Genomic DNA, 20,078 nt, shown 5'->3' on the forward strand with positions numbered 1-20,078 from the left:
ACCATATATAATGTATCTCCAGTATCTCCATTGTGAATGCTTGTTACCTGAAGATATTTCATTCCAATACGAGTGCTTAACCAGTCACCATAATATACCGGAGAGATACAGCAATACATTATATATGTGTGTACAGGCCACATAAAGTTGTTTGATTTGTTTCAGTCCTCTTCGGTTATTTTTTAAGAAATTCTTCTTTGTGTTGATCTTAGCATATTCATTTAAAACTTTCAAATCACAACCACAGATGGTTGCACATGTACCGTGTCTTCCTCTTTTAAATGATACATTAATTACGCGACGAAAGAAACAACAACAAGTCACCATTCCCTTCGCTCATTTATTTCTTTTCATTAGACAGCAACATCTTATCAACTTCGTCATTTTTATCATTTTCATTTGCAGTGACCTTATCATTGCGATACCGACGCACATAATCTTCCTCGTCATCGTCGCTATCTGCAACTTCGTCATCGGCATTCACACTTTGCAATTCATTATCGGATGCATCACTTTGCCGCAACTCGTTAGCAAGGTCGATTAACATGTCCCGAAACAGGTACGGTTCCATATTTTTCGCCAAATAGTACAAAAACAACCAGTCCGAAAACGATGAATGCTGTGTCACCGTCAACATATCCCATGGATTTAATCGACCTGGACATGCCATTGAAAAGACAAAACCGTTGAAACGGGTCGATCTATAAGAAATGTTTAAAAATTAATAAAACTTAATTGGTGCAATCAATCGATTCGGACATATACCTTGCATGCAAAATCATTGTCGCTATACGCCACATCAAAGCCATGCACGATACAAACGCCAAAACGATGTACCAAAACCATAGAAAAATGAATATTTTCTCATTCATCACATTCAATGCCATCACACACAGTGCATCCAGTTTTTGTATGGTCCCCGATGCACCGTACTTAAAGAAATGGCATTTGGTGACTTTCGGAAACACCACATCCAGTGAATCCATAATGCCATCGAAATCGTCGCGTATAAAGTCGACGCCAAGTGAATAGAATTGTCCGCCCAAAAAGCGATTGGTGAATGCCACTTGAATGATCAAATTCAGCAGATTAAGATGTTCACAGATGATTAGTCGTGAAGCCCAAAAACGATTGACTCGAATGTGCTGAAGGAATGCCGCCTTGATTCGTCGAACTCGGCCGTCGACCGTATGTTGTGATGGTAGTGTGTAGGTTTTGCTGATTTTTAGATCCTCTTCCGTTTTCACGTGCCGGGAAAGACTGATCATTTGTAGACCATCGACTAGGGCTTTGATTTTTCCACCTTAGTTGGATGAATAAATTAAAGTTCAATTTATTTTATCTTGGACACCAGCAATGAATTCTTTTATGGTTTCCAGCACCTATTTCTGGAAAATTGATTTTCTGAATTCGGTTCAATTTTCCAAATAAGATTATCCGACCATTTCTTATGACTTTCCGGACATTTGTTAAGATTTTACGAAAATTTACTAAAATTTTCCGAAAGTTTGCTAAGTTTTTCCAAATATTTGTTAAGACTTTCCGAACATTTGTTAAGATTTTCCGAAAATTTGGTAAGATTTTTCGAATATTTACTAAGGTTTTCCGAATTTTTTTAAAGACTTTTCGAACATTTGTTAAGTTTTTCCGTAAATTTGCTAAGATTTTCGGTAAGTTTACTAAGAATTTCCGAATATTTGCTAAAATTTTCAGAAAATTCATAAAGATTTTCCAAAATTCACTACAATCGCTAAACCGAACTGGTGTGCATACGTTATTTTGCACCAGTTGGTCACATACAATTCCAAATGGGACGTATTCCCATTCAGTTCGGTTTAGAGATTGTAAGATTTTCAGAAAATTTTCTACGATTTTCAAAATATTTACTAAGATTTTTCGAAAATTTACTAAGACTCTCCGAACATTTGTTAAGATTTTCCGTAAATTAGCTAAGATTTTCCGAATATTTGCTAAACTTTTCAGAAAATTCATAAAGATTTTCCAAAATTCGCTAAGATTTTCCGAAAATTTTCTGAGATTTTCCGAATATTTACTAAGATTTTCCGAAAATTTACTAAGATTTTCCGAATATTTACTAAGTTTTTCCGTAAATTTGCTAAGATTTTCCGAATATTTGCTAAGATTTTCCGAAAATTCATAAAGATTTTCCAAAATTCGCTAATATTTTCCGAAAATTCAATAACATTTTCCAAAGTTTGCTAAAATTTTCTTAAAAAAATAGGCCCTGAGCCTCGCCCTGAGCTTTCCGCATTGATAATGTGAATTTTTAGTGTTAGCAACAGCAAGCTTATTAATATTTTAATCGAGTATCCATCCAGTTTTTGAGCATAAATAAAGATGCCAAAATCAAAGTAAAATAAACACAGAAACCAAAAGACGGTTTATGTTCTCAACATGCAACACGTAATTCACATTTACCAGTGCGGGAACACGGTGTTATATGCAAATTTAAAAGCCAAAAATTGTCGCAGACCCGTTTTTTCCTCTGAATTAAAATTTATGGTCATTTTTCGATCGTATCTTTTGTTGTGCTTATGGCTTTCTTAACTCTGGTTTTTTTTTTTTTTGTAAATATAAATCCTGGGTGTATTATTGTAATCTTTTTTTTCGTCGTTAGCTGTGTGTGACTGAGTCACTCCAAATAATTTTTAATTTAAAATTTATTGATCACATTCATATGCAAATATTTGCAACATTTAATACTGCGAATAATGAAAAATAATTTTTTTGTTTAAGGCTCCTAAATCGGTGCTGTTGGTCCCATGCGTTTAGAAGTTTTTATTTATTTTGTATATGGCTTTATGTGGTCAGTTTCAGAGTTAAACAAGTTTCGAACATCACATTTAAATTAATGGATGTATGCAATATCGCGCTGTTTTATTGATACAAGCACTGATGGCTCGTTTATATTATTTACAGAAAAAAAAATCTCCGACAACGATCAACGCTGTTTGATTAAACATTCTGAACGAACGAGCGACACATTTATACATTCAAAATATCACCTACCTTCCCAAGATCTCCACAAATTATGTGGCAAGTAAAACATCATTGCTTGAGCGAATAAAATGAACGGTACCCATTGGTAATACGCATGATGACGAATCGGATCGTCTTCTTTTAACGGTCCAATACCCGGATGGGGTAACAGTCCACTCTGCAGCTGTGATTCGTTTAAATGACGAATCTGTTGGACGGATAAAGGTCAGTTTCTAATTCATAAATTCAACGTAAAACGTTTGTCAGATTTAAATAAATGAATTACAACTTGGGCTCGTTTGTGAATATGTATGTGTGCACAGAGCATATAAATGCTCTGTGTAAGAAACATAGGTTTGAAATGACTCAACACTTTTTGTTTCTTCGAACAGAAAAAAAGGCTAGCTTCCCATGATTTCCATGATTAATCTATTATGGAATTGCTACACACGTGAAATAATTAGATAAATCAAGTCGTACAAGTAAATTCTTACCACTGTGAATGTTGTTGTGAAGAAGCAAAATGTGTTTATAACATGTTCAGGTATTGTACCACCTGTAATACATCTAATATGTTCCCCAATGTATTGTCTGAAAGTGTTAGTACAGATGAATCGATTAAATCAAGAAAAATATAATTTAAATTGCGAATAGCTAATTCAATCTCAGTCTTAGTCGTTACAGAAAGTAGTTTGCTTTAAGAAACGCTGATATTTCACTTTTACGGTCATAACTATACAAGAATTAATCTAGATAGCTTGCAGATAACGTAGATAAGCATAGCTTGCACTGACAAAAAAGTTTCGAAAAATTCAGCTGTTGCAGGTAACTTTGTCTCCAAGTAATCTACAATAGCTGCCACAGCTGTAGCGCCCCATACAAAAAATACAGCTGAGGCAGATGAGCTGGATTACCTGGAGACAAAGTTACCTGCGACCGGTGAGTTTTTTGAAACTTTTTTTTGTCATTGTGAAGCTCTCGACGATCTCTTACTAAGACTCTTAGTATTAAGGAATCATTATTCTCGGGTAAGGATAAGTTAATACGGGTTTTGACTTTTCAGCAAATTGTGATTGTGGTAATGGTTACAACGTAAATTAATGCTTTGGGAAACGATTGTCATGGTAGCGTGCACAGACTATCGCAGTTTCCATAAATAAAGTTCTTACTTAATTATCCAGAGAGGGATGGTAGGGATACCACTGAACGAAAAATAAAACAGAATAGCTCTAGTGGAGCATTAGATCTCGACGAGTTATGGCTCTCAAGGAGTCTTAGCTCAAAAAGAGGTATACCTCTCGAGGGAGTTATAGCTTTCGAGCAGTAAAAGCTCTCTAGGAGTTAGAGCTATGTAGGAGTAATAACTCTCGAGGAGTAATAACTCTCGAGGAGTAATAACTCTCGAGGAGTAATAACTGTCGAGGAGTAATAACTCTCGAGGAGTAATAACTCTCGAGGAGTAATAACTTTCCTCTCGAAGAGTCATAACTTTCGATATTTCCGATATTTCCTGCTCCTCAAAAGCTTGTAATAATAGTAATCATAATCGTCGAAAATTCGTTACTCCTCCAGATGGATCATTACTCTTAATGAGTTGTAACAATCAATATAACATTACTTTCGATGAGACAGTCAGACAGACCTCTTAACCCATTTATCTACACTGAAAGCAGCGAAGAAAGGCCTGTATGATTGAGGCCTGTATGACATTGCCGAAATTATCCACGTTTGCCTTCTTTCTAGTAGATTACAGCAGAGCCTATGTAAATGAGTAATACATGTGTGCGATGTTTGTGGCGTGTGAGCCGAAGGCGAACCGCCTAATTTCGCACACATGTATTACTCATTCACATAGGCTCATCTGTACTGTTCTTTAATGTGTAGGCATTCTGTGCGTAGTAATTACATTGTCTAAGATGAAAACTACGAAACAATTTTGCATAAAACAGCATTTCGGAACCTTTCCACTTTTAACCATTTTGAACAAAAATTTTATTTTCATTTAGTAGGCATCGGTTGTGCACGCCATTTCGGCTATATTTAATTGACTTCTTTGTTGTTGTCATTCTCAGTTTCAGTGCAAAAGTTTTGATTTTGTTATTTTAATGTGTAGGCATCCTGTACGTTGTATTTACATTGTCTGCGATGAGAATGTAAATTCAATTTACATGTTAGACTTTTCGATGATTTACATGCTATGCGTGATCACTTACATGCACTGGTCGGAAATGTTGCGATGATTTTGTTTATGTTTGCACTTCACACAAAACACGACATAGATTAGAATTTACACAGGCACAACTATTTTTTGGTGCACTTGCCACCGATACATTTAAAAAACACTAAAATCACCACTGAATTTACAATTTTAAACAACAAAATCAAATATTTTTAACTGAAACTGAGAAACTGTCAAACAACGAAGAAGTCAAATAAATATCGCCGAAATGTCGTGCACAATCGATGCCTACTAAATGAAAATTAAATTTTAGTGCAAAATGGTGAGAAGTGGAAAGGTTCCGAAATGCTATTTTTATGCAAAATTGTTTCGTAGTTTTCATCTTACACAATGTAAATACAACGCACAGGATGCCTACACATTAAAGTACAGTACAGAAGAGCCTATGTGAATGAGTAATACATGTGTGCGATATTCGGCGGCTCGCCTTCGGCTCTCCCGCCGCAAACATCGCACACATGTATTACTCATTTACATAGGCTCTGCTGTAATCTACTATTAAACTATAAATTCAGTGTGATTTTAGTGTTTTCTCAATGTTATCGATGGCAGGTGTACCAAAAAATAGTTCTGCCTGTGTAGATTCTAATTTATGTCGTGGTTTGTGTGAAGTGAAAACATAAACAAAATCATCGAAAAATTTCCGACCAGCGCATGTAAATGATCGCGCATAGCATGTAAATCATCGAAAAACCTAACATGTAAGTTTCATTTACATTCTCATCGCAGACAATGTAAATACAACGTACAGGATGCCTACACATTAAAATATTTTATTTCTTAATACCGTTGATTGTCTTGTCAAGTACTTTGATTTCATTTTTTAAATCTTTTAGTTTAGTGGTGAAAACAGATGCATCGCTAGACTTGAAGTAGATATGTAGAAATAAAGGGAATAATTTCTCTTATCAGCGACATTAATACATCAAGCCGACCTACATACATATCTAACTTAAAGGTTCATAAATTCAAAATTCCGACAGGAAATTAGTTTATCTTCTACAAAAAAAAAATCTTCATTTTTCCGTCAATATTTACTTGAGTTTATTTGTTTTACATGTTTATTTATACTATATACAGGGCCGGACTGACTACCAAAAGGCGTATCGAGCTCGTAGAATAAATACGCACCCTAAATAGTCACCAATATTGAAAGAGGCGCCAAATTAGAAAGGCGCATCAGGTCTCGCTCGATCGCCCAGTATGGCCAGTCCGGGCCTGACTATAAACGATACTCACCTAGACGTGACAAGTATTGTACAAACTAAGAGAATGATAAACGTAGCCCTATAGTGGAACTTAAATGCTAAATTATCGATTGAGATTTTTCGGAGTTTATGTCGTAGATGTGGTGCAATAGCAGCAAATGATGATAACATTTTCGGTATATGTATTAGTTTCAAGTGGTTTTATTAAAATTCGGATTTAAACGAATGATTTATCACAACAATTTTTAGGTCATTTCTCTTTCACTTAAGTGTCTCTCATCGGTCTTATCGTCATTAATATGACCGAAGACGAATCTTTCCGTTAGTTCATTTTTTACTGATACTGATACACACTGATACAATTCGAAACAGACCGGCGAACACGAGTATCTAATTCAATTTAAATATATGAAATTCGATGCAACGACAGTTTATTATGCGAAACATCGCATATCAAAATTGATACTAAAACAGTCAAACAAAATTGTCAAGTATTTAACGTAAGAATTCACTTTTGTTATCAACTCTTTTCGTCGAGCAATGTCTTACAAACGTAATTATTGATATAGATACTTTATCTGTAGTCATAACACAAAAACCACTTCATATCGCTTACAAGACACCGATAAAAAGTAATTATATTTTCCGTTTTTCCCGAAATTTCAAAACTTTTATTTTTAGTCTAATCACAATTTTGATTTTTGTTTATTTCTTGAGTGCCAAGTGTATCACGTTTAGGAAACGTTCTCGGACCGAATATCCGTATATAAATTATCAATGATGTGGGTTTTCAATTGATTTCGTTACACGATAATCAACAACAAATAAGTACGAAATAATGAGAATCGTCGGTTGTTAGAAAAAGTTTTTAATGTAACTTTGATGATATGTGAATGGATTTTCTCAGACAATCACATCGGTAATATGAGATGAAAAATTGCGACTGTGCGTGACCATGCTAATTGTTATACTTGAGTGAGGTCTTGTAAAATTAACCTTTCTTAATTCGTTGGAATCTTATTCGACTTAGAAGGTCTTATCTCGAGTTTCTGGAATATTGTGCGAAGAACTACAAAACGGCATCGATATTAGATATCTCTTCAAAGTGTATATATCTGTATTTATGCATGAAAGAACTCCTCGAATACAATTGATGGAAAAATCAGTTAATTAAAGATTCTAAATTGATATTTCATTGAGTTTCACACAAAATGAACTTTTATTTGTAATGAAAATTGGTGCCGTATCGTCAGTTAAGTCGATAAATCGAGGACAATTTAATTGCGGAAATTTTCAATTTCCTCTGTAATGACCATTTACTCGTGCTGCTGCTTTTATGTGGAAAGTTTTAAGAATGCAACCACCATTTCGTTAGTCAGGTGCGGATCTACTATCAGTGGTTATCGCGACTACCCGGGCAAAAGATTAACTTTTCTGACTTTTATAATAAAAAATGTTTTTTATCAGAGCTTTGACTCCTATCCGCCCAGGTAAGAACAAAAGCTACATCTGCGATGTGCCTCTGTCATTATTTCATCAGTTTTTCTATCAGTGAATCGATTCAAAATCTACTACTTCATAACGCACAACATACATATTAGAAGATAGCCCTCATCTCGTCAATCCTCATCCTGTAATACTTTAAGTGTTACGGTAATGTTAACGATGCTTTGCTATAACGCCCCAATTCGTCGAAACAAAAATTTTAAACCACGGACGTAAAATGTACTAATAGTACAAGTAAGCTTTGTTGGAAAAAAGGGTGGTTTGTCATTACATCTGTTTTCGTTGTCGCACAGTACTTTGCTTATCAACAAAACAAAATGGACAAATCGAAATCAAAGAAAAATCGACGAAATCAATCGAAAAAACCACCACCGATATACAAGGACGACCCATTTGTATTTGAAGTGGATCAAATTTTGAAGAAGCGAAAAAACGGACACAAGGTTGAATGTGGATTGTCTTGACACTAATGCAATTTTCGATTGATTTGGTATCGTATTTAGACGGAATATTTGATAAAATGGTTGGGATATCCTGCTTCCGAAAACGCATGGATTGATGAGTCAGACGTAACAGAGGATTTGATAAAAGAATTCAATTTACAAGAAGAAAAAGTATCAAATCACCTGGAAGAGTCCTTAGCCACAGATGAGTTGTGGGTGGCTATAAATCCAGAATCTGTGTCTGTTCGTGAGGAGTACGATACCAATGATTTCTATTTGGAGGACGATTTTAATAATCTGGGGTGCAATGTTCTGTTACAATCTTTAACAGAAGATTTTCAATTGTTTGTACGACACACATTTGGTGTGTGATATCCAACAACTGATGCTATTCATTTTTCAGTCCATTGGCACCAAAGCAAATGGTTCTAAAGTCAATGCACCGAGTCAAGACCAATCGATTGAATCAAGTCCCATTACTACCTAGAGTGTAGGTGCGTTAGGTATAGTCACATTTACAATCACTGGACACATTAAAGAGTGTTAATAATTTCTTTGTGTTTGAACTATGTTGAACTATCTTTACCTAACTGTTGTAGTCACATTGCAAAAGAAACCACCGTCAAGCATACAAATTGCAAATGTTTTAATATTTCCCACAAGTTGTTGTGAATTCCGTTGAATCAATTTAACGTTCCAAGTAATTCGTGACGTTTAAATCATTTCACGGTTTTTTACAAGAAATTTGATAAGAATTTCAGATGACTGGTTGGATTCATAAACCAATTTGTTTGTTAAATCAATTCCATGACGGATTTAGGAAACAAAATGATTCATTCTGTGATTTGCTTCAATAACAACGGAAAAACTTTGCATTTTTTTTGAAATTACTCTTTCGTTGTTGAATACCTACCATCAACGGTTTTATTTGGCGGTCGTTGATCACTACAATGAAATAGATCGCAGGTTATAGTTAATCACTGTTCGCTACACTGAAATCATTTACTTCTTGATGACTGGGGAATTCTTTGATTGGTCTCTTGTTTATTACTTAAAGCTCAGCTGTCTAGTCATGTATAGTTCAATTAAATAAATATTAATGCCAAATAGGTATTTTTTGATTGAACATTGGACAACGGTAGAACTCCATTCAAAAAAGTTTACTCGCTGCACTCCTGGAATCTCGGCCTCCTTCACGTCCCAACATTATTATTTTTTAGGTAGAATCAGATTATGCCAGGTCAGGTCTAAATTCAGTGATCACCTCTAGGTCAACGCTGCTGTCTCGAGAAGGAAGCGATAACAAAGATGACGAGTTTGATATGCTTCGGATATGATTATTTTGACATGTGTGGTGTTTGCATCTCGAGCCGAAAGCGAGAATATAAATCTGCTAATCAGTACGTAATTACCATTAAGTATTAAGGCCAGTTCATACTCGCATACATTTTTGCGATATATGCGACCATGAACTGGCCTTAAGGCCAGTTCATACTCGCATACATTTTTGCGATATATGCGACCATGAACTGGCCTTAAGGCCAGTTCATACTCGCATACATTTTTGCGATATATGCGACCATGAACTGGCCTTAAGGCCAGTTCATACTCGCATACATTTTTGCGATATATGCGACCATGAACTGGCCTTAAGGCCAGTTCATACTCGCATACATTTTTGCGATATATGCGACCATGAACTGGCCTTAAGGCCAGTTCATACTCGCATACATTTTTGCGATATATGCGACCATGAACTGGCCTTAAGGCCAGTTCATACTCGCATACATTTTTGCGATATATGCGACCATGAACTGGCCTTAAGGCCAGTTCATACTCGCATACATTTTTGCGATATATGCGACCATGAACTGGCCTTAAGGCCAGTTCATACTCGCATACATTTTTGCGATATATGCGACCATGAACTGGCCTTAAGGCCAGTTCATACTCGCATACATTTTTGCGATATATGCGACCATGAACTGGCCTTAAGGCCAGTTCATACTCGCATACATTTTTGCGATATATGCGACCATGAACTGGCCTTAAGGCCAGTTCATACTCGCATACATTTTTGCGATATATGCGACCATGAACTGGCCTTAAGGCCAGTTCATACTCGCATACATTTTTGCGATATATGCGACCATGAACTGGCCTTAAGGCCAGTTCATACTCGCATACATTTTTGCGATATATATGGTCGCATATATCGCAAAAATGTATGCGACCATGAACTGGCCTTAAGGCCAGTTCATACTCGCATACATTTTTGCGATATATATGCGACCATGAACTGGCCTTAAGGCCAGTTCATACTCGCATACATTTTTGCGATATATATGCGACCATGAACTGGCCTTAAGGCCAGTTCATACTCGCATACATTTTTGCGATATATATGCGACCATGAACTGGCCTTAAGGCCAGTTCATACTCGCATACATTTTTGCGATATATATGCGACCATGAACTGGCCTTAAGGCCAGTTCATACTCGCATACATTTTTGCGATATATATGCGACCATGAACTGGCCTTAAGGCCAGTTCATACTCGCATACATTTTTGCGATATATATGCGACCATGAACTGGCCTTAAGGCCAGTTCATACTCGCATACATTTTTGCGATATATATGCGACCATGAACTGGCCTTAAGGCCAGTTCATACTCGCATACATTTTTGCGATATATATGCGACCATGAACTGGCCTTAAGGCCAGTTCATACTCGCATACATTTTTGCGATATATATGCAACCATGAACTGGCCTTAAGGCCAGTTCATACTCGCATACATTTTTGCGATATATATGCGACCATGAACTGGCCTTAAGGCCAGTTCATACTCGCATACATTTTTGCGATATATATGCGACCATGAACTGGCCTTAAGGCCAGTTCATACTCGCATACATTTTTGCGATATATATGCGACCATGAACTGGCCTTAAGGCCAGTTCATACTCGCATACATTTTTGCGATATATATGCGACCATGAACTGGCCTTAAGGCCAGTTCATACTCGCATACATTTTTGCGATATATATGCGACCATGAACTGGCCTTAAGGCCAGTTCATACTCGCATACATTTTTGCGATATATATGCGACCATGAACTGGCCTTAAGGCCAGTTCATACTCGCATACATTTTTGCGATATATATGCAACCATGAACTGGCCTTAAGGCCAGTTCATACTCGCATACATTTTTGCGATATATATGCGACCATGAACTGGCCTTAAGGCCAGTTCATACTCGCATACATTTTTGCGATATATATGCGACCATGAACTGGCCTTAAGGCCAGTTCATACTCGCATACATTTTTGCGATATATATGCGACCATGAACTGGCCTTAAGGCGAGGTTAAAGGCTTTGACATTCCGAAAGCAATTATAACGCCATCTATCAAAGAATCAACCAATTGTAACATTTCACTCACCCCGCCACCTCTGTGTGAAGTCTGAAGTTTCTCAGTTACTCGGCATAAATAATGAATTATGTGAACAACAGCTTTTATGCAGAATGTGCACCCAAACACCCAATATTAGTTAGAATATTCATCAGTTAGTCACTAGTTATCGTAATTTACCGATAATAACTCCATCTTTGTGTTTACCATCAACAAAACAAAACACAACGAACGACACGAAACACTGAAAATCATTCGACCGAAAAAACAATGCGGCGAAATTTTGAAATTCTTCAACAAATGGCACCTGACTATATTTATTATTCGCACAAAAAGCCACTATTTGTAACCGATTACCGACAAAATTATTCGAATACAAAAAAAAAATTGGCGATAGACGCGTCTGATCAGATGAAATTTGAATTTTCACTAATTTGTCAGCGACATACTTTGATTCAAATAATCAGCAATGTTTCCTAACGACGCAGAGGGTGTATGTTAGAAATAATCGAAGAATTTCAACGAATTCAATTTATATTTCATGTGCAATCAACTTTCATTGATTATGTGTCGACTGAATGTATGACATGCATCAATATATACGATTATGCGCTACGTAACAGCAGCCTAAAATTTACGTATCTATGGTGGACGGTTAGATTTATGGCAATTTCACGAGTTGTAGCCCGAAGGAAATCAATAAAACGAAAGTTCTTATAATTTCTTTGAACACCAGATAAAATATTTCAATAAAAAAAAAAAAATCATGGAAAGAATTCGAACTTGAACCTAAAAGATCCAAAAAGACTTATAGTCCGGCGCGATATCCATTACACCACACAGAACATGAGTTCCGTACAGTATAATTCCAGTGTATACACAACTCGCAATTTTTAGTTACTATAAAACCGTTTTGTATGGTATGTGCATGGGTGTGTGCATAAGATTTGATTTGAATTTTTTTTATGTCAAATCTTTTATGTAAATCAATCGTTGTTTCCATTAGGTGGATGAACATTATCAACATTATTTGACTCTTACACAGAGATTTTTTTTTTTGAAACTGAATTCAAACAACTTTTATCCTCAACCTTTATGTAATTTTTTAAAAAATGCATCAAAAAGCCGACCGGCTGCTCTACTGAATATTGTGACAATGTGTAGAATATTCTACACATTATAACAATGCTCTGCAACGCATGAGGCTCGAACCCATGGCTCTAGAGTTTGTTTCCAAACTCTAGGCAGAGACTTGCCGCATGAGCTACCTGGTCGACTGAAAGACGTTGAATTTTTGTTGCTATTTATGCATTACGAAATTCGGTTCTCTATAATCTGAAATAATCGCAATAGTAACCGTCGACCAAAACAATTTGTCTATGACAATATTTCTACATTCTGTTGGCCGACCCAGTAGCCTATCGTGATTGTCTCTGCCTAGTGAGCAAATAATTCTACGGTCATGGGTTCAAGCCACTTGTGTTACAAGATATTGTAATAATGTGTAGAATATTCTTCAATTAGTCACAGGCCTTGGTTCGGCTTTTTGATGTTTTCTCATTGTATTTTTTAGAGAAAAAAAAACGAGCGAACAGTGAATAAGAATTCGAGAGTTACCAAAACATTCCGCAAATATTAATTTCGTATAATATTGATTATATTTTTGACGTTCATTTGCACCTATTTATATCAAAATGAAACTATAACAATCTCTAAAAAAAAAAAAGTTTTTGCAAAGGATTCGAACCTACGATACAGTAACCAAAAATATACCTAGTCCAGAACGTAAACCATTACGCCACAGAGAACATACAGCTTGTCTATTTGAATTGCACTGTAAACATTGCATGCCGAATTACATACAATATCGAATGATGAATTCTATCCAAAATCATTTTGTAATGGTATGTGTGCTCTAGAATTCAAATTTTGTCTCCTTTTTCTTGTCAAATTTGATTGAAAGAAAAAAAAAATCATATTTCAACGAAAAATTGTTGCTCTGCAATCATATTGTTAGTGGTCGTCACGTATCTTTAACCGGTGAATATCCCTTGATTAACCGGTGAATATCCGTTGATTAACCGGTGAATATCCGTTGATTAACCGGTGAATATCCGTTGATTAACCGATGAATATCCGTTGATTAACCGGTGAATATCCGGTGAAAATCCAGTGATTAACAATCGCAAAACATTGGGTGGTCGTTTTTCTGTGACTAAGTGATATGTACCATATGTATCGATCTGCTTCGATATGTATCGATCTGCTTCGATATGTATCGATCTGCTTCGATATGTATCGATCTGCTTCGATATGTATCGATCTGCTTCGATATGTATCGATCTGCTTCGATATGTATCGATCTGCTTCGATATGTAACATATGTATTGATCTGCTTCGATATGTGTCGATCTGCTTCGATATGTATCGATCTGCTTCGATATGTATCGATCTGCTTCGATGTGTATCGATCTGCTTCGATATGTATCGATCTGCATCGGTACATATCGAAGCAGATCGATACATATCGAAGCAGATCGATACATATCGATGCAGATCGATACATATCGAAGCAGATCGATACACATCGAAGCAGATCGCTACATTTCGAAGCAGAACGATACATATCGAAGCAGGTCAATACATATGTTACATATCGAAGCAGATCGATACATATCGAAGCAGATCGATACATATCGAAGCAGATCGATACATATCGAAGCAGATCGATACATATCGAAGCAGATCGATACATATCGAAGCAGATCGATACATATGGTACATATCACTTAGTCACAGAAAAACGACCACCCAATGTTTTGCGATTGTTAATCACTGGATTTTCACCGGATATTCACCGGTTAATCAACGGATATTCATCGGTTAATCAACGGATATTCACCGGTTAATCAACGGATATTCACCGGTTAATCAACGGATATTCACCGGTTAATCAAGGGATATTCACCGGTTAAAGATACGTGACGACCACTAACAATATGATTGCAGAGCAACAATTTTTCGTTGAAATATGATTTTTTTTTTCTTTCAATCAAATTTGACAAGAAAAAGGAGACAAAATTTGAATTCTAGAGCACACATACCATTACAAAATGATTTTGGATAGAATTCATCATTCGATATTGTATGTAATTCGGCATGCAATGTTTACAGTGCAATTCAAATAGACAAGCTGTATGTTCTCTGTGGCGTAATGGTTTACGTTCTGGACTAGGTATATTTTTGGTTACTGTATCGTAGGTTCGAATCCTTTGCAAAAACTTTTTTTTTTTTAGAGATTGTTATAGTTTCATTTTGATATAAATAGGTGCAAATGAACGTCAAAAATATAATCAATATTATACGAAATTAATATTTGCGGAATGTTTTGGTAACTCTCGAATTCTTATTCACTGTTCGCTCGTTTTTTTTTCTCTAAAAAATACAATGAGAAAACATCAAAAAGCCGAACCAAGGCCTGTGACTAATTGAAGAATATTCTACACATTATTACAATATCTTGTAACACAAGTGGCTTGAACCCATGACCGTAGAATTATTTGCTCACTAGGCAGAGACAATCACGATAGGCTACTGGGTCGGCCAACAGAATGTAGAAATATTGTCATAGACAAATTGTTTTGGTCGACGGTTACTATTGCGATTATTTCAGATTATAGAGAACCGAATTTCGTAATGCATAAATAGCAACAAAAATTCAACGTCTTTCAGTCGACCAGGTAGCTCATGCGGCAAGTCTCTGCCTAGAGTTTGGAAACAAACTCTAGAGCCATGGGTTCGAGCCTCATGCGTTGCAGAGCATTGTTATAATGTGTAGAATATTCTACACATTGTCACAATATTCAGTAGAGCAGCCGGTCGGCTTTTTGATGCATTTTTTAAAAAATTACATAAAGGTTGAGGATAAAAGTTGTTTGAATTCAGTTTCAAAAAAAAAAAATCTCTGTGTAAGAGTCAAATAATGTTGATAATGTTCATCCACCTAATGGAAACAACGATTGATTTACATAAAAGATTTGACATAAAAAAAATTCAAATCAAATCTTATGCACACACCCATGCACATACCATACAAAACGGTTTTATAGTAACTAAAAATTGCGAGTTGTGTATACACTGGAATTATACTGTACGGAACTCATGTTCTGTGTGGTGTAATGGATATCGCGCCGGACTATAAGTCTTTTTGGATCTTTTAGGTTCAAGTTCGAATTCTTTCCATGATTTTTTTTTTTATTGAAATATTTTATCTGGTGTTCAAAGAAATTATAAGAACTTTCGTTTTATTGATTTCCTTCGGGCTACAACTCGTGAAATTGCCATAAATCTAACCGTCCACCATAGATACGTAAATTTTAGGCTGCTGTTACGTAGCGCATAATCGTATATATTGATGCATGTCATACATTCAGTCGACACATAATCAATGAAAGTTGATTGCACATGAAATATAAATTGAATTCGTTGAAATTCTTCGATTATTTCTAACATACACCCTCTGCGTCGTTAGGAAACATTGCTGATTATTTGAATCAAAGTATGTCGCTGACAAATTAGTGAAAATTCAAATTTCATCTGATCAGACGCGTCTATCGCCAATTTTTTTTTTGTATTCGAATAATTTTGTCGGTAATCGGTTACAAATAGTGGCTTTTTGTGCGAATAATAAATATAGTCAGGTGCCATTTGTTGAAGAATTTCAAAATTTCGCCGCATTGTTTTTTCGGTCGAATGATTTTCAGTGTTTCGTGTCGTTCGTTGTGTTTTGTTTTGTTGATGGTAAACACAAAGATGGAGTTATTATCGGTAAATTACGATAACTAGTGACTAACTGATGAATATTCTAACTAATATTGGGTGTTTGGGTGCACATTCTGCATAAAAGCTGTTGTTCACATAATTCATTATTTATGCCGAGTAACTGAGAAACTTCAGACTTCACACAGAGGTGGCGGGGTGAGTGAAATGTTACAATTGGTTGATTCTTTGATAGATGGCGTTATAATTGCTTTCGGAATGTCAAAGCCTTTAACCTCCCCTTAAGGCCAGTTCATACTCGCATACATTTTTGCGATATATATGCGACCATGAACTGGCCTTAAGGCCAGTTCATACTCGCATACATTTTTGCGATATATATGCGACCATGAACTGGCCTTAAGGCCAGTTCATACTCGCATACATTTTTGCGATATATATGCGACCATGAACTGGCCTTAAGGCCAGTTCATACTCGCATACATTTTTGCGATATATATGCGACCATGAACTGGCCTTAAGGCCAGTTCATACTCGCATACATTTTTGCGATATATATGCGACCATGAACTGGCCTTAAGGCCAGTTCATACTCGCATACATTTTTGCGATATATATGCGACCATGAACTGGCCTTAAGGCCAGTTCATACTCGCATACATTTTTGCGATATATATGCGACCATGAACTGGCCTTAAGGCCAGTTCATACTCGCATACATTTTTGCGATATATATGCGACCATGAACTGGCCTTAAGGCCAGTTCATACTCGCATACATTTTTGCGATATATATGCGACCATGAACTGGCCTTAAGGCCAGTTCATACTCGCATACATTTTTGCGATATATATGCGACCATGAACTGGCCTTAAGGCCAGTTCATACTCGCATACATTTTTGCGATATATATGCGACCATGAACTGGCCTTAAGGCCAGTTCATACTCGCATACATTTTTGCGATATATATGCGACCATGAACTGGCCTTAAGGCCAGTTCATACTCGCATACATTTTTGCGATATATATGCGACCATGAACTGGCCTTAAGGCCAGTTCATACTCGCATACATTTTTGCGATATATATGCGACCATGAACTGGCCTTAAGGCCAGTTCATACTCGCATACATTTTTGCGATATATATGCGACCATGAACTGGCCTTAAGGCCAGTTCATACTCGCATACATTTTTGCGATATATATGCGACCATGAACTGGCCTTAAGGCCAGTTCATACTCGCATACATTTTTGCGATATATGCGACCATGAACTGGCCTTAAGGCCAGTTCATACTCGCATACATTTTTGCGATATATGCGACCATGAACTGGCCTTAAGGCCAGTTCATACTCGCATACATTTTTGCGATATATGCGACCATGAACTGGCCTTAAGGCCAGTTCATACTCGCATACATTTTTGCGATATATGCGACCATGAACTGGCCTTAAGGCCAGTTCATACTCGCATACATTTTTGCGATATATGCGACCATGAACTGGCCTTAAGGCCAGTTCATACTCGCATACATTTTTGCGATATATGCGACCATGAACTGGCCTTAAGGCCAGTTCATACTCGCATACATTTTTGCGATATATGCGACCATGAACTGGCCTTAAGGCCAGTTCATACTCGCATACATTTTTGCGATATATGCGACCATGAACTGGCCTTAAGGCCAGTTCATACTCGCATACATTTTTGCGATATATGCGACCATGAACTGGCCTTAAGGCCAGTTCATACTCGCATACATTTTTGCGATATATGCGACCATGAACTGGCCTTAAGGCCAGTTCATACTCGCATACATTTTTGCGATATATGCGACCATGAACTGGCCTTAAGGCCAGTTCATACTCGCATACATTTTTGCGATATATGCGACCATGAACTGGCCTTAAGGCCAGTTCATACTCGCATACATTTTTGCGATATATGCGACCATGAACTGGCCTTAAGGCCAGTTCATACTCGCATACATTTTTGCGATATATGCGACCATGAACTGGCCTTAAGGCCAGTTCATACTCGCATACATTTTTGCGATATATGCGACCATGAACTGGCCTTAAGGCCAGTTCATACTCGCATACATTTTTTGCGATATATGCGACCATGAACTGGCCTTAAGGCCAGTTCATACTCGCATACATTTTTGCGATATATGCGACCATGAACTGGCCTTAAGGCCAGTTCATACTCGCATACATTTTTGCGATATATGCGACCATGAACTGGCCTTAAGGCCAGTTCATACTCGCATACATTTTTGCGATATATGCGACCATGAACTGGCCTTAAGGCCAGTTCATACTCGCATACATTTTTGCGATATATGCGACCATGAACTGGCCTTAAGGCCAGTTCATACTCGCATACATTTTTGCGATATATGCGACCATGAACTGGCCTTAAGGCCAGTTCATACTCGCATACATTTTTGCGATATATGCGACCATGAACTGGCCTTAAGGCCAGTTCATACTCGCATACATTTTTGCGATATATGCGACCATGAACTGGCCTTAAGGCCAGTTCATACTCGCATACATTTTTGCGATATATGCGACCATGAACTGGCCTTAAGGCCAGTTCATACTCGCATACATTTTTGCGATATATGCGACCATGAACTGGCCTTAAGGCCAGTTCATACTCGCATACATTTTTGCGATATATGCGACCATGAACTGGCCTTAAGGCCAGTTCATACTCGCATACATTTTTGCGATATATGCGACCATGAACTGGCCTTAAGGCCAGTTCATACTCGCATACATTTTTGCGATATATGCGACCATGAACTGGCCTTAAGGCCAGTTCATACTCGCATACATTTTTGCGATATATGCGACCATGAACTGGCCTTAAGGCCAGTTCATACTCGCATACATTTTTGCGATATATGCGACCATGAACTGGCCTTAAGGCCAGTTCATACTCGCATACATTTTTGCGATATATGCGACCATGAACTGGCCTTAAGGCCAGTTCATACTCGCATACATTTTTGCGATATATGCGACCATGAACTGGCCTTAAGGCCAGTTCATACTCGCATACATTTTTGCGATATATGCGACCATGAACTGGCCTTAAGGCCAGTTCATACTCGCATACATTTTTGCGATATATGCGACCATGAACTGGCCTTAAGGCCAGTTCATACTCGCATACATTTTTGCGATATATGCGACCATGAACTGGCCTTAAGGCCAGTTCATACTCGCATACATTTTTGCGATATATGCGACCATGAACTGGCCTTAAGGCCAGTTCATACTCGCATACATTTTTGCGATATATGCGACCATGAACTGGCCTTAAGGCCAGTTCATACTCGCATACATTTTTGCGATATATGCGACCATGAACTGGCCTTAAGGCCAGTTCATACTCGCATACATTTTTGCGATATATGCGACCATGAACTGGCCTTAAGGCCAGTTCATACTCGCATACATTTT

At 37.1% G+C, this 20,078-nt stretch overlaps 2 protein-coding genes across 2 annotated transcripts; one reads left to right on the forward strand and one right to left on the reverse strand.

The window, feature by feature from the left end:
- Positions 1-320: 320 nt before the first annotated feature.
- On the reverse strand, positions 321-7,053 carry LOC119070401 (innexin inx7). Its single transcript, XM_037174729.1, has 5 exons — positions 6,479-7,053; positions 3,495-3,591; positions 3,031-3,208; positions 766-1,303; positions 321-701 (listed from the first exon to the last, which is right to left on the reverse strand). The coding sequence occupies exons 1-5, from the start codon at positions 6,616-6,618 to the stop codon at positions 341-343; spliced, it is 1,314 nt and encodes a 437-aa protein (XP_037030624.1). The 5' UTR covers positions 6,619-7,053; the 3' UTR covers positions 321-340.
- Positions 7,054-8,251: 1,198 nt separating this feature from the next.
- On the forward strand, positions 8,252-8,941 carry LOC119070714. Its single transcript, XM_037175170.1, has 3 exons — positions 8,252-8,396; positions 8,457-8,744; positions 8,800-8,941. Exons 1-3 carry the CDS (start codon positions 8,271-8,273, stop codon positions 8,881-8,883), a joined length of 498 nt encoding a protein of 165 aa, XP_037031065.1. The 5' UTR covers positions 8,252-8,270; the 3' UTR covers positions 8,884-8,941.
- The last annotated feature ends 11,137 nt before the right edge of the window (positions 8,942-20,078 follow it).

The sequence above is a fragment of the Bradysia coprophila genome, chromosome II, assembly GCF_014529535.1.
Source record: "Bradysia coprophila strain Holo2 chromosome II, BU_Bcop_v1, whole genome shotgun sequence".
Taxonomy (NCBI): domain Eukaryota; kingdom Metazoa; phylum Arthropoda; class Insecta; order Diptera; family Sciaridae; genus Bradysia; species Bradysia coprophila.

Bases quoted from the DNA above. Each gene is read 5' to 3' on its own strand.
- LOC119070401 (XM_037174729.1), bottom strand. From the start codon at position 6,618: ATGTTATCATCATTTGCTGCTATTGCACCACATCTACGACATAAACTC. The intron at 3,209-3,494 runs GTAAGAATTTAC...TCCGTCCAACAG, and splicing joins TCACAACAACATTCACAGTG to ATTCGTCATTTAAACGAATC. The intron at 1,304-3,030 runs GTAGGTGATATT...CATCCAACTAAG, and splicing joins TTTGTGGAGATCTTGGGAAG to GTGGAAAAATCAAAGCCCTA.
- LOC119070714 (XM_037175170.1), top strand. From the start codon at position 8,271: ATGGACAAATCGAAATCAAAGAAAAATCGACGAAATCAATCGAAAAAA. The intron at 8,397-8,456 runs GTTGAATGTGGA...TATCGTATTTAG, and splicing joins AGCGAAAAAACGGACACAAG to ACGGAATATTTGATAAAATG. The intron at 8,745-8,799 runs GTACGACACACA...TTCATTTTTCAG, and splicing joins CAGAAGATTTTCAATTGTTT to TCCATTGGCACCAAAGCAAA.